At 45.1% G+C, this 22622-nt stretch overlaps 1 protein-coding gene across 3 annotated transcripts in view; it reads right to left on the reverse strand.

The window, feature by feature from the left end:
• LOC145342927 (adhesion G protein-coupled receptor L3-like) overlaps nucleotides 1-22622 on the reverse strand; it is a 937845-nt gene that overhangs the window by 464232 nt on the left and 450991 nt on the right. For all 3 annotated transcript variants that reach the window (XM_080188553.1, XM_080188552.1, XM_080188551.1), the window contains exon 4: nucleotides 21431-21644. In XM_080188553.1, the coding sequence (XP_080044679.1) occupies nucleotides 21431-21644 (214 nt within the window). The remainder of the gene's footprint in view (nucleotides 1-21430; nucleotides 21645-22622) is intronic.

Here is a 22622-nt window from a genome sequence, read left to right on the forward strand (position 1 = left end):
TTAATAGGGCTTAATATCAAAAAGGGCTGGAGGGGAAAAAGGCCAGGTGAGTTTGTTTGAAAAAAACAAGGAAAAAAATTTTTTCAAAACTACTACAGCAAGAAACAAGGAAAAAAAATTTTTTTCCCATAAAAAATTACAGTGAATAATGGAGGGGCATGTGATGTGTGGTTTGTGTATGATGTGGGAACTGGTGGACCCCAGGGTCCTTCCCAGTGACCATGTCTGCAGTAAGTGCAGGTTGCTGGAGGAGCTCCAGCTCAAGGTGGATGAGCTGGCCTCTGAGCTACAGACACTGAGGCTCATCAGGGGGAGAGAGGGTGCCCCTAGACTGGCTAAATCTAAGGGTCAGGGACAAAAGGGGGCTGCTGGGAGGAGGAGGAAGGGGGGTGAGGAGCGGAGGCCTCAGCCTCTTAATCTGCATAACAGGTTTGAGGTTCTTGCTTCCAGTCTGGAAGAGGACGAGGCAGGTGAGGTTGGTGAGCAAACTGCACACGGTACAGTGATGCAGCAGGACATAGGCAAAGAGAAGGGGAAAAGGAACATAGTAGTGATTGGAGATAGTGGGGTGAAGAGTATTGACACTGTCCTTTGTCACAATGACAAAGTGCACAGAAGGGTGTGTTGTCTGCCTGGTGCTCGGGTCCGGGATGTCGCAGCTGGGCTGCAGAGGAACCTGGAGTGGGAGGGTGAGAACCCGGTCGTTGTAGTACATGTGGGTGCCGGCGACGTAGGCAAAGTGCGGACTGAGGATCTGCGGAGGGAGTATGAGAAGCTGGGAGTGGAATTAAAAAGTAGAACCGACAAGGTGGTCATCTCTGGGCTACTGCCTGAACTGAGTGCAGACAGGCGTAGGGTTGACAGGATAAAGGAAGTGAATGGGTGGCTCAGGGATTGGTGTGGGAGGAATGGGTTCGAATTTATGGGGCATTGGCACCAGTATTGGGGTAGGTGGGACTTGTTCGGGCGGGATGGGGTTGGTCTGAATCGTGCTGGGACCAGAGTGTTGGCGAATCGAGTAAAGAGGACTGTAGACAGGGCTTTAAACTAATTAGGGGGGGGGAGGGTGCGAGGGTAGGTGACGCTACGAGGTCTAAAGTTAAGGATAGGGTACAGGTAAGGGAAGAGGCCGAGGATGTCCCAATTGGTGGCGTTACGGCAAATAGGGTCCAGGTGAAGGCTGGGATGAAAGCGCTTTATCTGAATGCACGAAGCATTCGGAATAAAGTGGATGAGCTGGTGGCGCAGATCGACACAAATGGATACGATCTGGTGGCCATTACAGAGACGTGGCTGCAAGGTGACAGGGACTGGGAGATGAATGTACAGGGCTATCAAGTGTTTAGGAAGGACAGGCAGGAGGAAAGAGGGGGTGGCGTAGCTCTGCTGATTAAGGATAGTATCAAGGTGGTAGCAAGGGATGATATCGGAGCCAAAGAGCAGAACGTGGAATCGTTGTGGGTGGAGATTAGGAACAGCAAAGGGAGGAAGACGCTGGTGGGTGTCGTCTATAGGCCCCCGAATAATGATCTGGAGGTGGGGCGGGCTGTTAACACGCAAATAAGTGCGGCGTGCAGGAATGGGACGGCAGTAGTTATGGGAGATTTCAATCTACATATTGATTGGTCGACCCATGTTGGACGAGGTGGGCTCGAGGAGGAGTTCTTGGAATGCTGCCGGGATAATTTCCTTGAACAGTGTGTGTTGGAGCCGACGAGGGAGCGAGCTATCTTGGATCTGGTGCTATGTAATGAGGCGGGTAGAATTAGGGACCTTGCGGTGAAGGATCCTCTTGGAGAGAGTGATCATTGTATGGTGGAGTTTCTGGTGCAGATGGAGGAGGAGAAAGTGGGTTCCCGGACGCGCGTCCTTTGTTTGAATAGAGGGGAGTATGGTAGGATGAGAGAAGAATTAGCGAATGTGGACTGGGGGAATGTGTTGGAAGGTAGGTCTGCTGAGGAGCAGTGGAGGATCTTTAAGGAGATCTTTCTTGGTGCTCAGCAGAAATTTATTCCGATGGTTAAAAAGGACAGTAGGAAGAGAGGTAATAAGCCGTGGATAACGAAGGAGGTGAAGGAAAGTGTTAAATTAAAAGCGGAGGAATTTAGAGTAGCTAAGAGCAGTGGGCGAGAAGAGGATTGGGAAAGGTTTAAATGTCAACAAAGATTGACAAAGAAGTTGATAAAGGAGGGTAGGAGAAGCTATGAGGCTGGGCTAGCACTTAATATAAAAAAGGATAGCAAGAGTTTTTATAAATATATAAAAAGGAAGAGGCTGGCTAGGGTGAACGTTGGTCCTTTAGAGGATGAGAAAGGGGAGCTAGTGGTAGGGGATGGGAATATGGCGAAGGTCTTGAATAACTTTTTTGTTTCTGTCTTCACGGAGGAGGACGTGAATAATTTGCCGGGTGTTAGCGATGGAAAGGTGGTAGGAATGGAGGGTCTTAATGACATTACTGTTACTAGAGAGGTGGTGCTCGACAGACTGGAGGGGCTGATTGTGGACAAGTCCCCAGGACCGGATGGAATGCATCCGAGGGTTCTGAAAGAAATGGCGGAGGTGATAGTGGATGCCTTGGTGGTTATTTTCCAGACGTCGCTGGATTCTGGGGAAGTGCCGGAAGATTGGAAAACGGCTAATGTTACGCCGTTGTTTAAGAAGGGTGCCAGGCAAAAGGCGGGGAATTATAGGCCGGTTAGTTTAACGTCTGTGGTAGGTAAAATGTTAGAATCTGTCATTAAGCAGGAAATTGCGAGGCATCTTGAAGGGAATTGCTTGATAGGGCGGACGCAACACGGTTTCATTAAAGGGAAGTCGTGTCTGACAAATTTACTGGAGTTCTATGAGGATGTGTCTAGGGCAGTGGATAGAGGAGAGCCGGTGGATGTGGTCTTTCTGGATTTTCAGAAGGCCTTTGACAAGGTACCTCACAAGAGGTTATTGCAGAAGGTCAGGGGACATGGAGTTGGGGGTAGGGTGTTAGCGTGGATAGAGGATTGGTTGTCAAATAGGAGGCAGAAAGTGGGGGTCAATGGGTGCTATTCGGATTGGCGGATGGTGACTAGTGGGGTGCCCCAGGGGTCGGTGCTGGGGTCTCAGCTATTTACCATTTATATAGATGATCTGGAGGAGGGAACCGAGTGCAGGGTGTCGAAATTTGCTGATGACACCAAGATTGGGGGAACGGCAAATTGTGCGGAGGGTGTGGAGAGTCTGCAGAAGGATCTAGATAGGCTGGGCGAATGGGCCAGGAAATGGCAAATGGAATTTAATGTTGGCAAGTGTGAGGTGGTCCACTTTGGTAGGAAGAATGGTAGGAAGGACTATTACTTACGTGGCGAAAAACTGCAGCAGGCGACGGTGCAGAGGGACCTCGGGGTCCTTGTGCATGAGTCGCAAAAACCCAGCTTGCAGGTGCAGCAGGTGGTCAGGAAGGCGAATGGGATGCTGGCCTTCATAGCGAGGGGGATTGAATATAAAAGTAGGGAGGTCTTGCTGCAGCTGTATAGGGCATTGGTGAGGCCGCAGCTGGAGTACTGTGTGCAGTTTTGGGCGCCGCACCTGCGCAAGGATATTTTGGCCCTGGAGGGAGTGCAGAGGAGGTTTACTAGGCTGATACCGGAGTTGAGGGGATTGAGCTATGAGGAGAGGCTGAATAAACTAGGCTTGTACTCGTTAGAGTTTAGAAGAATGAGGGGAGATCTCATTGAGACGTATAAGATGATGAATGGGATGGATAGGATAGAGGTGGAGAGACTCTTCCCGCTCAAAAAAGACAGTAGGACTAGGGGGCACAGCCTCAAGATAAAGGGGAGGCGGTTTAGAACGGAGTTGAGGAGGAACTTCTTCACTCAAAGGGTGGTGAATCTCTGGAATTCTCTGCCCGTTGAAGTGGTGGAGGCTGCCTCGCTAAATATTTTTAAGAAGCGGGTTGATGGGTTTTTGATAAGAGAGGGGATTAAGGGTTATGGGGAGAGGGCGGGAAAGTGGAACTGAGCCACGACAGATCAGCCATGATCTTATTGAATGGCGGGGCAGGCTCGAAGGGCTAGATGGCCTACTCCTGCTCCTATTTCTTATGTTCTTATGTTCTTATGTTCAGCTTCCATTACAGAAAAAGTCACCTAACATCTGGATGCTGGTGGCAACTCAATTTTGTATCGTGCAAAATCAGTTTGTTACCATGTAAGCTCAGCTTGCTCTCATGGAACAGAAAATATTGGAAAAACTCAACAGGTCTGGCAGCATTTGTGGAGAAACAGAGCCAGCGCATCAAATCCAATATGATTCTTCTTCCAGGTCAGTGACTCCATGAAACATTCCTCCTCCCACATTAACCACTCCATCTTGTTGCCCGTCAGCCAGCCAAAACTGCTGCTGCCCACGTCAAGCAGTTCGAGATTGTACTGCAAGACCATTCACAATCTCCCCCATCAAGAGTCAGTAGCAGCCATGCCACAGTCACTGGGGCAGCACTGAGTAAGAGCAGCAGGACAGACAAAGGTACAAGGAATCCAGATGCTAAGGGGATGCACATGGGTGATTGACTAATCTATATGTGCAATGTAGCATGGTTTAATTCATAAATTTGTTTTGGATATTAATATTATGTTGGCTTTTGTTTTTGCACTATCAAGTGAATCAAGCTTTGATTGTTAGTAACAGACAACAGACCAAAAAGGGACTGTGCTGATTGCCTCATCCTCCTCATCTGGTACAGGTAGCGCAAGGGTTATGGCTTGATTTCACAAATTTTGACACGCACATTGCAGAGTACAGCAAGAGTTCTATCCGGGCAGCGGTAGCATTGTTTCAGTAGCCCAATGCTCTGTTTTATCACATTTACTTGTGATAGCAAGTTTTTTGCTCACATAGTCTGTACCATGTCATGGGTCATGTTAACAAAGGAAAATCTTGGTTGCCAGTAGCCAGACTTTGGTTTCCCATAGTGGCTCAAATGCAGATAGCACAGAGATGGCTAAAGAGTAAAGGCATCATGATAGCTGCCAGGATACCAGGCACTGACCTGCATGATGCACTGTTTTGCTGCACACCTGGTGCATGCTGAGGAAGTGAAATCCATTTTGGCTTCTGTACTGCATAGGGAAAAGTTAACATGTTTTTCACAAAGTTGACATGCATCAGTCAATGGTACCCTCCATCACGTGAAAGACGCAATCAAGAAGCCCATGTTCACTCCATCTGCCTAACACTGGCAGGAAAAGTATTTGTCCTTTTGGAATACAGAGCTTTAATGATTTCTCTGGTTTAACAGTGGATAGCAAACTGGAAGATGTAAATATTGCCAGCTCCGGTCTAGAATGAGCCAGCACATAAAAGTTCATTGTTAGAGCTACCTTCCCCTGAAAACATTTTTAATCTGCTCTGATTAAAGATCAGAAGTAGCTGCAGCAGAAGGCAAACTTCAGTGAGATGCCTTTCCTGATGTGCAGACATCTGACATACTATTCCAGGCTAAGGCTCAGATGTGAGAATTGCTCTCTGGATACGAGTGGCTGGCACTGCTGCCTCACAGCGCCAGGGACCCATGTTTGATTCCGGTCTTGGGTCATTGTCTGTGTGGAGTTTGCACAGTCTCCCCGTATCTGTGTGGGTTTCCGCCAGTTTCCTCCCACAATCCGAAGATGTGTGGGTCAGGTTGATTGGCCATTTAAATTGACCCTCGTGTCAAGGGGGTTAGCAGGGCAAATGTGTGGGGTTACGGGAATAAGGCCTGGGTGGGATTGTGGTCAGTACAGGCTCGACAGGCCAAATGGCCTCCTTCTGTATTGTAGGGATTCTATGATCCTTGGCAGATATGGCTTCCTGCTGAGTTACTTTCTCCCCTTCGCCTGCTTGCAGCAGTTTATATCGCCTCTACTCATTCTCCCCAATATGAACCGATATTGCTGCATCAATGTCTGAGAGAAAGTAGTGTACATAGAGATCCTTGAACACAGTGGTATGATACAGAGGCTAACCCCCTTTTGAGAAGTAATGCCGAATTTCCCCAAAGAGGAATACCACACCTCGTAATCTATTAAGTGTCTGAGGATGTGAACTGTTCTGTAGTAAAATTTAGTGGTTGGCTAATAGACATGCCTGACACTCACTTTTAAATGAGCACATAATTTATTTAACAAGCAGGGAATTTTAACTAAACAAGTAACATACTGAATGAAGTAAGATTCTAATGGAATGCTGTTCAAATAAATTCAATATTTATTCATTAACCAAAAAAAAACAGAATTCAGTCACTCTCAAAAATACAACGTGGTTTGGGGTTTTTGGAAACTTTTGCAGTTCCTCTGTTGATTCCTCTGTCTGTAACTTCAGGATGGTGCTTTCTCTTAACGGATATCTGAAGCTGGCAGAGTTGAGAGCTGTTCTCTCCCTCTTAAGGTATGAGAGGTGGCAGTTCTTCTATTGTTCTCCTGTTCGCCCCACCCCGCACTTTCTTTTATCTCCTCGATAACCTATCAATTTTCCTACAATAGGATTAGTCTGATGTTGTCAACACCATCAAATTCAAATTTTATGGGTTCCTGGCAGCTGAGTACCTGCTTTAAATTGATTGGGTTAAATTAAAAGAAAACAGGTTGTCTTGTCAAGACTACTGCTTGATGTTTTGACACAAATGTTTCAGTTTGGGCCCTGAGGTATGGGCCCAAAAGCTTTATTAGCTGACTTTACTTAAGGAATAGTGTAATAGGAAACACGGAGGGTTTTGATCTCTCAGGTATAGGTTCGAATCCTATTTTTCTAGAAGGAAGTGAAGAGATTTTAACTCTCATTATTCACTCTGCCCTTTAATTCAGGCACGGTTCCTTAGGTGATTGGAGGTAGGCTTGATAAAGCGAGTGGTAAAGCTATATGTCATAAGATAGTTGCTCGGGCGAGAGGTAGGAAGCTTTTCAGACTAAGTGTGTGAGTTGATCATAACAGAACCGGGGATAGGATGCTCGGACTCATAAGAAGATAAGATAAGAACATAAGAAATAGGAGCAGGAGTAGGCCATCTAGCCCTTCGAGCCTGTCCCGCCATTCAATAAGATCATGGCTGATCTGTCGTGGCTCAGTTCCACATTCCCGCCCTCTCCCCATAACCCTTAATCCCCTCTCTTATCAAAAATCCATCAACCCGCGATAACCATCACGGAAACAAAAACACCATCTTTTAAAGGGATACCACAATTTTTTTCTCACTAACAGATTTCTTACAATTTTTTACATCTTTACCAACATCAAATTCCAATTTCACAAACTCAACTTCGCAACAACAGCAATAAGTCCTTCCGCACATGCCACAACACTCCCTGGAAATATCAGCAACTTTAGAAATGACAGAAACCATCAGAAACTTCTTAAATCACTGGAAGGGCCAGCTACCAACCCAAAAATAACTGATGATCCCTTGCCTTCCTCTTGCTCTCCTGTGTCTGTTTAGAGGCAGTACAAAATCTCACAACACCAGGTTATTTGGTAGCAAAAGCCACTAGCTTAAAGACACATGTTTAGAGCCAGCATTAGCTGGAGCATTGAGCTCCAAAATAGCAGCACTGATGTAATTTGTGCTTGCAGACTGACTGAAGTCACTGCAGCACATACAGGTGGCTGACAATTTTCTGCAGCAAGGTATTCTAAGATTGGCCACTTGCAGCCACAGAGGATTTAGGAGAATAGTAAGTGGATGGCCATTCAGCAGGATGGGAAGATGCAGTCAGTCCAAGAATCTTCCCAGAGTGTGGCACTTTCAAATTATTTTCAGCAGGGATGGTGACAGTGCCTTATGGTTGTACAAGCTGGAGTATAACTATGACACTGTGGCAAAAATGACTTCAAGGTGGGGGAAGGCATGGGGGAGCAGAGTAAAAGGTGTCAATGTAGTGGTCATAACAGATTCAACAGTCCTATTGCCACTCACGAGTGAGTCTAGGAGAAGTTAGATAAAACAGGTAAATACATAGGTGGAGAAGTGGTTTAGGAGGGAGGGTTTCAGATTGGTAGGGCATTGGCATCAGCCTTGGAGTAGGAGAAACATGTTGAATGTTCACTGAAGGATTCACTGTACCTCAACATAACAGTATTGATGCAGACTCGATGGGCTGAATAGCCTTTTTTGCACTGTAGAGATTCTTTGATTCTAATACATTTCTCCATGTAGGGAACATGTTAAACTTATACTCTCCCCAATTCTTTTTTGAATTCCCTCCACTGTTCCACTACAGACTCTCCTGCAAGGAGCTCTTCCCAGTCAACTTTGGCCAGATCCTGGCTTATTTTAATAAAATCTCCTCCCCCCCAATCCAAAGCCGTCTTTTGCAGGCCATTTTTCCCTTGTCCACAAAAAACTTGAACCGTACCATGTTGTGATCACTATCAATAAAATGCTCCTCACTGCCACATTTAACATTTGTTCCCCAGAGCCAGTTCCAGCATTGCTCCATTCCTTGTTGGGCCTTCTATATATTGATACAAAAAACTCCCTTCAATACATTTCAAGAAATCCACCATCTCTAAAGTCTCTACAATGGCTATTCCAATTTATGTTGTGGAAGTTGAAATCCCCTAGAACAATTACCCGATTATTATTCTTGTACACCTCAGTGAAATGCATACATAGCTGCTCCTCTCTTTCCCACTGACTCTTTGGGGATCGATAATAATTCCCAGTAATGTGGCTGCCCCCTTTATATTCCTCATTCTAACCACAAAGCCTCATTTGAATTCCCTTCCATGATAGTATCTCTCCTTATTGCAGTAACTGACTCCCTAATTAATAGTGCAACACCAGCTCCCGTTTTACACCCCACCTCTGTTCTTGCCCAAAGATCTAATATCCCAAAATGAGTCAAATCAGACGGATGACAAACGAGGCAGTTTTTCTTACAATAGCTAAACAACCAATCCATTTATCATGAGGGGATTGGTCACCCACACCTTATCCCACTGCCATTAAAGCTAGAAATCAGCAAGTTTGAGACAGTGTTGAGTGCATCTTGAAGGGAATTGCTTGATAGGGCAGACGCAACACGGTTTCATTAAAGGGAAGTCGTGTCTGACAAATTTACTGGAGTTCTATGAGGATGTGTCTAGGGCGGTGGATAGAGGAGAGCCGGTGGATGTGGTCTTTCTGGATTTTCAGAAGGCGTTTGATAAGGTACCTCACAAGAGGTTACTGCAGAAGGTCAGAGGACATGGAGTTGGGGGTAGGGTGTTAGCGTGGATAGAGGATTGGTTGTCAAATAGGAGGCAGAGAGTGGGGGTCAATGGGTGCTATTCGGATTGGCGGTTGGTGACTAGTGGGGTGCCCCAGGGGTCGGTGCTGGGGCCTCAGCTATTTACCATTTATATAGATGATCTGGAGGAGGGAACCGAGTGTAGGGTGTCGAAATTTGCTGATGACACCAAGATTGGGGGAAAGGCAAATTGTGCGGAGGGTGTGGAGAGTCTGCAGAAGGATCTAGATAGGCTGGGCGAATGGGCCAGGAAATGGCAAATGGAATTTAATGTTGGCAAGTGTGAGGTGGTCCACTTTGGTAGGAAGAATGGTAGGAAGGACTATTACTTACGTGGCGAAAAACTGCAGCAGGCGACGGTGCAGAGGGACCTCGGGGTCCTTGTGCATGAGTCGCAAAAACCCAGCCTGCAAGTGCAGCAGGTGGTCAGGAAGGCGAATGGGATGCTGGCCTTCATAGCGAGGGGGATTGAATATAAAAGTAGGGAGGTCTTGCTGCAGCTGTATAGGGCATTGGTGAGGCCGCAGCTGGAGTACTGTGTGCAGTTTTGGGCGCCGCACCTGCGCAAGGATATTTTGGCCCTGGAGGGAGTGCAGAGGAGGTTTACTAGGCTGATACCAGAGTTGAGGGGGTTGAGCTATGAGGAGAGGCTGAATAAACTAGGCTTGTACTCGTTAGAGTTTAGAAGAATGAGGGGAGATCTCATTGAGACGTATAAGATGATGAATGGGATGGATAGGATAGAGGTGGAAAGACTCTTCCCGCTCAAAAAAGACAGTAGGACTAGGGGGCACAGCCTCAAGATAAAGGGGGGGCGGTTCAGAACGGAGTTGAGGAGGAACTTCTTCACTCAAAGGGTGGTGAATCTCTGGAATTCTCTGCCCGTTGAAGTGGTGGAGGCTGCCTCGCTAAATATTTTTAAGAAGCGGGTTGATGGGTTTTTGATAAGAGAGGGGATTAAGGGTTATGGGGAGAGGGCGGGAAAGTGGAACTGAGCCACGACAGATCAGCCATGATCTTATTGAATGGCGGGGCAGGCTCGAAGGGCCAGATGGCCTACTCCTGCTCCTATTTCTTATGTTCTTATGTTCTTATAACCTCTGACACAATCCCAACCCATTGGTTAAGTGCTGAATAACTCATTTAAAAATCATAACTTACTTCAATAACATAATTTCTGATTAAACAAATATTTCTCTTTATTAACATACAATACATTGCTGAAGCCATTTAGGAAAAATATAACCAGCAAGAAATCAAAGCTATGTTCTTCAAGAAAATTCACTTATCAATTTACATTAATATAAATACATAAATCAATATATTTTCTTTTTAACTATACCTAACCTCTTACAATGCACATAGACATATTGCAAAAGCTCATTCTCACCTACTCTGGTATATTGGAGAACTGTGTGTTGAAATATTTTCCATACTAGAAATGTCAGTTATGCTAGAGTTTTAGTACAAAATCCCTAAAACCATGTATCTGGAAGTAATACAAGGTTTCTTTAAATGGAAGGATATCTTAGTGGGCTACCTCCTGATCACAGTGGCTTGCATTCAATATCACTGCAATGTTCAGTAAGCTCCACTATTCCCACCATGTGGAGATTAAAATTTAACTGCACTGGTACAGCTCCAGAAAATGCTACACATTGGAACACTTGACAATAGAAAGCACCCTTGCTGTAACATTTTTGCATTGAAAGACATTCCACCCTCTTTCACAGGCTCCACCTCTACTGTGTGCACATCCAAAAAAAAGCAGCCATCATAATAGGTGCCTGCCATTTTTCTCCTCTGAATCAATCCAATTATACATTTATTACAATGGAACCTGCTTCAAAGAGAAAAAGTACGGAGTCAGTTCTGTGCAAACACATCACAAAGAAAAAGTGAAAATGAAAAGGAAATGAAAGGAGGACAGCTAATCAGACGGCTTTATTAATATCAATTAACAAATTCCACTCTTGCTAACATTTGCTCAGCAGGAGGGGTTTGACAAGCTATTTTGATGTAAAGAGCACAGAGCCAGCCTAATTCCACATTGTCACTATAGCTACTAGGCTCATCAAAACTTAAATCTTCCTCATTATGCCATAGACACAGCTAACAAATTTCCCTCAAGTATGAACTGAATGCTGTTTACAACATTCAAGTGGCTCCCTGTTAAGCCAGCCCTTGTTCTGAAAATTTAATGTTACCTCTTGTCACTGAATTTACAGCAGCTAATCATCTAAATGGATATGTAGAGGGTTATCAACTGGGAAAAAGGTGAATTGAAAGGGCCGTGAGCGCGAATAATAGATGTGCAGTGAAGTCACACTGACCATGAAAAATGAAAAAGCTTCTATGTCCAGAACAGAATTGTCAAATCGGCACAAAGATTGTAAAATAGCAGGTTCACTTACAGAGAAAGGGGATTTTTAAAAAATTAACTATCACACGTTGCAATTGTTTATTCAAAATGATGTTGAACTAAAACCCAGGATAAACAAATACAAGTTTCTCATGTTTTAACAATGCAGCATTTTGTTGCTTCAGAAACTATAACATGCAGTACACTCAGAATGAAATTCTTGACATTCCAGTCAATTGACAGCACAAATAATTAAACACTGGTATCCAGCTGAGATGTATTGCTGATCTGAAAGTAGACAAAAGGAATGTCTAGGAATTAATGTCTATCTGATGTGTATTTTACTCCAAATCAGAAGCCAAGCCTTTAGTTTGGAAAATTAATAACGTAAACATGTATCTTTATGAAATCGTAGAATTTTTGAAGAAATCAATTAATTCAGTAAATTCTATCATGAAGTGTAATACGGAATTTTGCAAGTTGAAACCATTTTAGTTGCTTATTTTTGAATTTCAATGATATATAAGGCTACAAATCACCACTGAAATAAACTGAGGTAGATACGTTAGGATTAGGGAGCTAGATTTGATTCTGACCTGGGATGACTGTCTGTGTCATGTTTGCATGTTCTCCTGGTGCCTGCATGGGTTTCCTTTGGGTGATCCAGTTTCCTCCTAAAGTCCAAAGATGTGCAGGTTGGGTGGATTGGCTATGCTAAATTGCCCGATTGTCACAAAATGTGTAGGTTAGGGGGAATCAGCGGGGTAAATAAATGGGATTATGAGGATAGGGTCTGGATTAGATGCTCTGCCGGAGTGTCAATGCTGACCTGATGGGCCGAATGGTCTCCTCCTGCACTGTAGATTCTATGATCAGGAAAGATAAAGGATTTCAAATACGCCTTTTCCATTCAATGATTAAAAAAGTGCTGCAAATATTTGTTCCCTTCTTCAACTGACAAACTGGTAAAATGTTTTGATATTTCATACTGTATAATGCAAAGTAATATACCAGCAATTAAAAATAGTAACATGGAACATTTGGGCTATCATCTGCCGAGTGACCATACTAATTATGGTGTTAAAGCATTCAGCTGGGTTGAATGAAAGAAAATAAAAATGCCCATAACAGAGACATTTTAAGTTACATTTTTTTCAGTAAATTTCTTACAGATTATGCAACTGAAATTTTGCATGGCATCAATTCTCAGTTGAGGTATACACCACTGAAGTTGGAAATGTCTTTGAACTATTTTTATTTAGTACACAAACCATGCACTCTTTTCAGCTGTTTAGTAATGTTGTGAAGTTGCACATAGAAGGTTAAAAATGTGGTGTTTGACAAAATGTAATAAGTGAAAAGAAATGCTAAAACCAAAAGAAGAAATAATACAGCATTGTCTCTTTTAAAAAAAGATGTTTTTTTGCGTGGATTTTAAATGGCAGAGAGCAGGCTGTAGGAGCGATTTTTGCAACATTGTATCAGAGCTATGCAGTCAGTGTTCAAACCTAACAAAACAGGCTTTTGAATTAGACCGATTAATGTAAAGCAAGCATGCAGAGACACAGGACCAATAAAATTCAAATGTGAGGGTTGTTGGCAGTTTCAAGCCACTCAGATCACAGGTGAGGTAATTCCAGGTATATAAACGTGGAGAAGGGGGTATAATTGTCAAAGTATGCTAGCCATCTCTTGGAGGGAAGGCAAGGCTTTCATGTCAATCCTGAAATTTCACGTATGTCTTCATAAAATCACCATGAAAATAGAAAAAGATACCAACTGAAAAAGTGATCCAGATATAAGCATTATCGGAGAAAGTCATATTTCCAAAAGATGCTTGTTTGTATGTTAGTTCAGTGTGACTGAATTCTGTAATGATTTGTTTCAGTATTCCTGAAGGAGTCTTGTAATATTTGAACAGCATTCCATTGGAAATGTTATTCAGTTTGCTAATTGCTTTAATAAGATTGTCATCAGTTTAAAAATAACGACCTGTTAATTGTTCATGAAAGAGTGTGTCAGATCCTGCTTAAATTTACCAAAACCAATAACCTCCTCCTACCTCACACACATCCGTATAAGATTACAAGGCGAGGTTTATCCCTTTGGGTGATTTCAAAATTGAGCAGAGGGAAGAATCACCTCCACGTCATAAGAAAATTGGGGGCTTGACCAGATCTGAACAGTCACAAATATTTAAATAAATTTCCAGTGAGAAGTGGGAAAATCTATTTAGTTTCAGTTAAATCAAAAAGTGGGAAATAGCGCTGTAAATTGTTCAAGAGGTTTTGAGGGTCGAAGATGCATGCCAAGTTTACCAAGAAACTTTAGAAAAACAGAGAAAGGTGAAACTTGTGGAATTGGCAGACAGATGAGAATTGAGTTTAACCAGGGATCATAAGAAAGCTGAACTTGTAAAGGAGTTAGTCATGCATTTAGGAATAGCAGAGAAACAGTCAAACGAAGTAGAGTTAGAAAAAAGTAAATTGCAAATGAGACGATTGGAGACAGAAAGGCAAAAGAAAGAGAAGGAAAAAGAAAAGACCCTAGCAGAAGAAAAGGAAAGAATAAAGAACAAAGAAAATTACAGCACAGGAACAGGTCCTTCGGCCCTCAACGTCTGCACTTAACTAAAACACTCTACCCTTCCGGGGACCGTATCCCTTTATCCCCATCCAATTTATGTATATGTCCAGATGCCCCTTAAAACTCACTATCATATCTGCTTCCACTACCTCTCCCAGCAGAGAGTTCCAGGCACCCACCATCCTTTGTGTAAAGCACTTGCCTCGTACATTTCCTTTAAACTTTGCCCCTCGCACCTTAAACCTATGCCTCCTCGTCCACCCTGGGTAAAAGCTTCTGACTCTCCACTCTGTCCATGCCCCTCACAATCTTGTAGACTTCTATCAGATCACGCTAGAGTCATTTAAGAGTAACTTAGACAGGCACATGAGTGGGTTGGAATGGGTGGATACAGGAGATTGTTTTAAATAAAGGTCATTAGCATTGGGGCGTCCCTGGTAATGTAATTGGATATGGTATAATAATAATGTTTTTTCTTTTTTCATTCACAGGTTTTAAGTCGGTCCACCTCGTGTCCAACGAGGGGCATACACGCGATGGGGTGTACTGGGGCTGCTCTTGGTTGTTTGAGATTGGCCTAGTGCTTCATGTCGTTAGTGTGTGCTTAAACTAGACAAGATACTGGGCAAGACGACAGCTCAGTGACTATCGCTGATTGCTGTGCAGACACATGGATTTGGGCCGGTGTCTGTGGGAGTTTGCGCATTCTCCCCGTGCTTGCGTGGGTTTTCTCCGGGTGCTCCGGTTTCCTCCCACACCCCAAAGATGTGCTGTTAGGCTGATTGGCAGGAATAAATTGTCCCTAAATCAGTTTCCCTCAATCTGGATGGCCATAAAACATTAGACAGGGGTCGTGGGTGGAGAGGGGGACTGGTGGTGTTGAGATGGCAGCGCGGGCTCGTTGGGCCGAAGGGCCTGTTTCCCAGGCTGATTTTGTTCTTTGTTCACCCCTCAACTTCTGTCACTCCAGTGAGAACAAATCAAATTTCTCCAACCTCTCCTCATAGCTAATGCCCTCCATACCAGGCAACATCCTCTCCAAAGCCTCCACATTTTTCTGCACCCTCTCCAAAGCCTCCACATTTTTCTAGTAGTGTGACGCCCAGAATTGAACATCATATTCTAAGTGTAGCCTAACTAAGGTTCTATAAATCTGCAACATGACTTGTCATTTTTTTAAACTCAATGCCACGGCCAACGAAGGCAAGCATGAAGACTTCCCCTGTTTTACTCAGGTAAAACAGGGGAAGTAAAGTAGTGAAAACATTGAGAGATACGGGAGCTAGTATATCTCTAATTGTAAGAGATGAAAATATTTACACTCCTCTGAAATACTGCTTGAGAGAAGGGTAATCTGTGGAATTAATGGAAGAGTAAATGGTCACTGAAAGTTGCAACACAGGTGGAGAAGGTAGTCAAGAAGACGGCATGCTTACCTTCCTCAGCCGGGGCACTGAGTTTAAAAATTGGCAAGTCAGTTGCAACTTTATAGAACCTGAATTAGGCAGCACTTGGAATATAGTGTTCAATTCTGGTCACCACACCACAAGAAGGAAATGGAGGCTTTGGAGAGGGTACAGAAAAGATTTACCAGGATGTTGCCTGGTATGGAGGGCATTAGCTATGCAGGAAGGTTGGAGAAACTTGGTTTATTCTTACTGAAAAGATGAAGGATGAAGGGCAATCTAATAGAAGTCTACAAGACTATGAGGGGCATGGACAGAGTGGATAGTCAGAAACTTTTTCCCAGGGTGGAAGAGTCAATTACTAGGGAGCATAGGTTTAAGATGTGAGGAGCAAGATTTAAAGGAGATGTACGAGGCAAGTTTTTTACCCAGAGAATGATGGGTGCCTGAAACCTGCTGTCAGGGGAGGTAATGGAAGTGGATATGATAGTGGCTTTTAAGGGGCATCTTGACGAATACATAAATAGGATGGGAATAGAGAGATATGGTCCCCGAAAAGATAGGGGATTTCAGTTCAGTTGGGCAGCATCATTTATATGGTATGCCATGTGAACATGCTGGTCAGGTCTGGAACCAGGAGGAGTTTAGATCAGGTGAGGTCTGGAGCCAGAAGGAGGTTAATTCAGGTCAGGTTTGGAGCCAGAAAGATTTAGCTCTGGTTTGGAGCCAGAAGGATTTAGCTCCGGTCTAGCAGCTGAAGATACTTTACTGTTCAATGCCTGGCTAGATGGTCAGACACATTTGGAGAACTTGACATTGCAGGCACCTGAACCCAGGGAAATGCAGTGATCATCAAAGATCAAAGAAAATTACAGCACAGGAACAGGCCCTTCAGCCCTCCAAGCCTGCACCGACCATGCTGCCTGACTTAACTAAAACCCCCTATCCTTCCAGAGACCATAACCTTCTATTCCCACCCTATTCATGTACTTGTCAAGATGCCCCTTAAAAGTCACTACCGTATCCGCTTCCACTACCTCGCCCGGCAACAAGTTTGAAGCATCCACTACTCTCTGTGTAAAAAATCTGCCTCGTACATCTCCTTTAAACCTTGCCCCTCGCACCTTAAACCCCTAGTAATTGATTCTTCCACTCCAGGAAAAAGCTTCTGACTATCCAAAAATCACCCGGCTTCTTTTTAAATTTTCACTTCTAGATATTGATTTAAAAGAGATACAGAGGCTATCTTACTGACATATGCACAATAAATATTTTGGTGTTGAAGAATTATTAGGAGGGTAGTGTGTCAGTGTTCATCACTTAGAATCATGACAAAATGAAGTTGTGATCACAGAGTCTCAAGCAGCACTGTCCAAATCCCAGCAGGTGGATTGTAAATGCTAAACTGCCCTAAAATGTGTAGTTAGCCATGGGAAATGTGTGCAGTTACAGAGATAGAGTGAACGAGGGGGGCTGGTTAAGATGCTGTGTCAGACAGTTGGTGCAGACGCAATGGGCTGAATGGCCTCTTGCGCACTATCGGGATTACATGATTCCATAAGGGCACAGTGGTCAGGCCAGCACAGATCATGCTCGTGCTTTCCAACTGCTAGTGCCCAGTCTGCATTGACCAAGTATAGGATACAGATCACTTACTTGCTCAGACAGTTATTATCAAAAATCCAAAAGCTTAGCTCAGGTTTAGATTATAGAACCCTACAGTGCAGAAAGAGGCCCTTCGGCCCATCAAGTCTGCACTGAACACAATCCCACCCAGACCCCATATCCCTACGTATTATACCCACTAATCCCTCTAACCTACACATCCCTGGATACTAAGGGGCAGTTTCTTTGCATAACCAATCAATCTAACCTGCACATCTTTGGACTGTGGGAGGAAACCGGAGTACCTGGAGGAAACCCACGCAGACACGAGGAGAATGTGCAAACTCCACACAGACAGCGACCCCAGCCGGGAATCGAACCCAGGACCCTGGAGCTGTGAAGCAGCAGTGCTAACATGCCGCCCGTGCCATCCAGGTTTGGAGCCAGAAAGGAAGGCACAACAGCACACTGGTTAGCACTGCTGCTTCACAGCTCCAGGAACTTGGGTTCAATTCCCGGCTCGGGTCATTGTCTGTGTGGAGTTTGCACATTCTCCTCATGTCTGCATGGGTTTCCTCCAGGTACTCCGGTTTCCTCCCACAGTCCAAAGATGTACCGATTAGGTTGATTGGCTATGCTAAAATTGCCCCTTAGTGTCCTGAGATGAGTAGGTTAGAGGGATTAGCAGGTAAAGTATGTAGGGATATGGGGGTAGGGCCTGGTTTGGATTGTGGTCGGTGCAGACTCGATGGGCCAAATGGCCTCTTTCTGCACTGAAGAGTTTCTATGATTCTATAATTCTTAATGACTAATTATGGCTCTCATCTTCATCAGGTAGAGTTGTTTTAATTTGTTGAACATTGCTATGAAATTTCATTTTCCACTCTGGAAGTTCATAGATCATTCAGTGTGCAATTCCACCCCCACCCCTCCACACCAGCTTGAGCCTGATTATAAAATTGATGGCTAGGCTGGAAGGCAAAAGCTGTTAGCTCTGAGGTGCTAAGTGTGCTCTAAACCAACTGAAGCAAAGCCCTGTAAACATCACCCTATATCATTGTTTGTCTCCATCCAATGATTGGTGATTCTTATGAGCCCCAAAGCTCGCTCTCTGCCATTTCATTTTATAAATAAAATGGAAAATAACATGGTTGAAAATAATTGGATTTAGACCATTTTAAACCAATTAAAATTTAACTATGATCTAGGATGTAGGTTAATTTATTTCAGTAATCTGCTCTTAACAGACATGTGAAATTCAGGAACGTAAAGATACAGGCAGAGACAGGAAGAGAGAGGGAGAGATACAGGCAGAAAAAGAGTGAGGTGGTGGCGGGGATGGGAGGGAAAGAGTGAGAAAAGGCACAGAGAGGGGAGAAAGAAAGAAAGGTGGAGGGGGGTAAAAGAGATATAGGTAGAAAGAGAGAGAGGAGGAGAGAGAGAGAGAGAGAGAGGGGGCAGGGAGGTGTGATGTTGGTATAGCTTGAAGGATTTTTTAAAATCCTGATGTCTGAAGCTCTCACAGCCTTAGCTGATATCATAGAATCCTAACAGTGCAGAAGGAAGCCATTCAGCCCATCAAGTCTGCACTGACTACTATCCCACTTAGGCCCTATTCCCACAACCCCACATATTTACCCTGCCAATCCCAATATTAGGGTCAATTTAGCATGGCCAATCAACCTGATGCGCACATCTTTGTAGGGTGGGAGGAAACTGGAACACCCGGAGGAAACCCACGCAGACACAGGGGGACTGTGCAAACTCCACACACAGATAGTGACCCAAGACCAGAATTGAACCCGGATCCCTGTTGCTGTGAGGCAGCAGCGCTAACCACTGTGCTGCCCCACGTTATTATGGTATCAGCTTGACTGGGGATGTCCTTTCGTTGCAGCTTAAACATTTTTTTGTATTTTTATTGGGATGGTTATGACTCTGCTTTGTTATGAGAAGAACTGTTTGGCAAGTCAGGTGGTAGGAGTTTTTTCATTTTATGTTTAAAGTGTAGGTTTGAGTTTTAGTTTTAGAAGGGACACCAAGTTGAGAGGAAGCCTTTCTCTCTCCCTTATTTTGGAAACTCTGCTGCTCATCTGAAAGCAAGGTATTGCCTCTTTGAAGGGTAGAATCTATTGATGGTGGCTTGCCCAAACTACATGTGGGGTTCTAGGAAGCTTTTCTGACTTCAACCTGTTCTGGGGGGGCCAAGAGGATATTAGAACTTATAAGACTGAGAGTTCAATTCTCCAACCAAAGAACTCAATTCCAGCATCAGGTGAGCGTAAGACTTTGCCGTGTTGAACATGTTTAAAGATTTTTGCCAATGGAACCAGTGGGGGGGGAGGGGAGCTGGTAGATGTGGTGGTGGTGGTGACCGGCCTCTTGGGCCGGGGGTGGGGGTGGGCCGACCCCTTGGGCCGGGGCGGGGGGGGAGAGCATACCCCTTGGGGCGGGGACAGATCACTTGGGGCAGGGGGTGGGGGCGAGGCACAGAACACTGTGGAGGTGAGGCACGAAGCCCAGCGCAGGGGATGGGGCCGAGGCGTGGAGCCGCGTGCAGGGTGGGGAGGAGAGGCACAGAGCCCTGTGCGGGGAGAGGGGCAGGGGCCGAGCATGGTGTCCTGCGCGGGGGCCAGGTGGGAGCACTGCGCAGGAGGCAGGGGCTGGGTGCACGGGTTCCTGCGGGGGGGGGGGGGGGGGGGGGGGGCGGGCACAGAGTCCTGCACGTGGGGGAGGGGGGGCGGAGCCCTGCACGGGGTGCGGGGTAATCGGCAAGGCACGGAGCCCTGCGTGGGGGTTGGGGGCCAGGCGCAAGGCGCAGGCCTCTGTGTGGGGGGCAAAGGCCGGGTGCGGAGCCCTACATGGGGAGCGGAGCCCCACACAGGGTGGCAGGGGCTGGGTGCGGAGCTTGCATGAGGTGGGGGGCTGGGGCGGAGCCTCACACGGGGGGAGGGGGGCCAGGCACAAAGCCCTGTGCAGGGGGTGGGGGTGAGGCACGGAGACCTGTGTGGGGTTTGGGGGGGCAAGGCACGGAGCCTGCGTGGCAGATGGTGGGGCGAGGCATGGAGCGCTGCGCAGGGGGTGAGGGCGAGACGCAGAGTGCTGCGCGGGGGGTGGGGGCGAGACGCAGAGCGCTGCGCGGGGGGTGGGGGCGAAGGGTGTCTGCATGGGTTTCCTCCCACAGTGCGAAAAGCATGCTGATTAGGTGTACTGGCCATGCTGAATTCTCCCTCAGTGTATCCATACAGGTAATCCGAGTGTGGCGACTAGGGGATTATCACAGTAACTTAATTGCAGTATTAATGCAAGCCTATTTGTGACTAATAAGTAAACTCTACTCTACTTGTCAGTGCAGGCCTGGAGCCAGGTTTCATGACTACAGTACTTTCATTGTTCTCAGAGCTAAATGAACATCCTACAAAGGGGAGGAAGTGGGGGCAGGCAGAGAAGAAAAGAAAACAATGAAAACACGATATAAAGAGTAGTACTGTATTCCTTAGCAACAGTGAATATATTTATGTTCATTGTAGATCAAGTAGGACCTTTCCTTGCTGTCAGCCTGGTTTTTTGAACTGAGGAGCTGAACTCCAAGAACTCAAAACTTAAATCTTCCTAAAATGAGCAATTTAATGTTGTATTACTACCCTTTAATTATAAAATTACTTATTGTTATAAGCTTTTTTTAAGAATTTTGTTTCCAGATGGAGAAAATAAAATCAAACAGTTCTACCAGTTTACCTCTCCACCCAACTAAAAACACACATCGAAAATGAATAAGGAAAGAGAAGGGACAAAATAGTCTCACAGTGACAATAAAACAATCAGGTGTCTTTGTCATTACTTATCAGGGTACAGACTTCTTTTCCTCTACTTTGCTTGTGATTTGCTAACTGGTAACTGGACGGCCCCAAAATCAGACAACTGTGAGATGTTGTTTCCACAATCCAAATTATTTCTCAGGACTACTTAGAACATCAAAGTCTTTCATCAATGTTATTTATTAAACAAACAAATAGAACACCCAGTTTTGTACCAAGCTGATTGTGACAGGCATGCTATGCCTGTGCAATATTTTAGTCTCATAGTTTGACAGCTGTGCCAGAATAAATGTGATATATGTTGTCTCAAACTCACATTGTGCTCTCGATAAAGCAAACAAAAATGACCTCTGTTGCAAAACCTGCCAGATAGATCATATACATTCATTGAGAGTTAAATTTTGTGAAACTTACCTTTGTGACATTATCTTATAGGCATCTGGTAGGAAGCACCGAATATTCTCCATCTGGGCTTGATCAGCATCACAGATTCTGTCATCAGTCCTTCCATAATTGGCACTTTCAATCATAATGACATCAGTTCCAGGACAGCGAAGTTCAATTGGATAACTTTCACAAGACAGTTCCCTCCTAATCACAGCCATTGGAACCGGAGCTCGGCTGAAAGCTGCAATGTGAACCAAATAAAAATGTGAGTTTGGGTGTGCTTGCGATGCTTCAAATTTTTAAAGAGCGAACAACAAACTTTTAATTTTGACCTCCCTATCAAAACCTTACCTTTGCTCAATTTCATCAATCTAACAAGGGCAGTGCTGCTCTGAACATTCCTCCGTCCTACAGTTTTTTTTTCCTGCTTAGAAAGGACAGCAAAACTAGAGGGCACAGCCTCAAAATAAGTCGGGGGGGGGGGGGGGGGTGCAGTTTAGAACAGAGTTGAGGAGGAACTTCTTCACTCAAAGGATGGTGAACCTCTGGAATTCTCTGCCCGTGGTGTACATGGACTTCAGCAAGGCGTTTGATAAGGTCCCCCATGCAAGACTTCTTGAGAAGGTGAGAAGGCATGGGATCCAAGGGCCTTTGGCCTTGTGGATCAAGAACTGGCTTGCCTGCAGAAGGCAGAGAGTGGTTGTGGATGGGTCTTTTTCTGAATGGAGGTCAGTCACCAGTGGAGTGCCCCAGGGATCTGTTCTGGGACCCTTGCTGTTTGTCATTTTCATAAATGACCTGGATGAGGAAGTGGAAGGATGGGTAAGTAAGTTTGCTGATGACACGAAGGTCGGTGGTGTTGTGGATGGTCTGGAAGGATGGCAAAAGTTGCAGCAGGACATAGATAGGATGCAGGACTGGGCGGAGAAGTGGCAGATGGACTTCAATGCGGATAAATGCGTAGTCGTCCATTTTGGCAGAACCAACGGGATGAACGAGTACACTATCAAGGGCAGGAGTCTTAGTAGTGTTGAAGAGCAGAAGGATCTTGGGGTCCGGGTCCACAGGACTCTTAAATCGGCCTCGCAGGTGGAAGAGGTGGTCAAGAAGGCGTATGGTGGCCTTCATTAATCGAGGGATTGAGTTTAGGAGTCGGGAGGTAATGCTGCAACTTTATAAGACCCTTGTCAGGCCTCATTTGGAGTACTGTGCGCAGTTC

Source organism: Carcharhinus amblyrhynchos, chromosome 5 (assembly GCF_965287045.1).
Source record: "Carcharhinus amblyrhynchos chromosome 5, sCarAmb.v2.hapA, whole genome shotgun sequence".
Taxonomy (NCBI): Eukaryota; Metazoa; Chordata; class Chondrichthyes; order Carcharhiniformes; family Carcharhinidae; genus Carcharhinus; species Carcharhinus amblyrhynchos.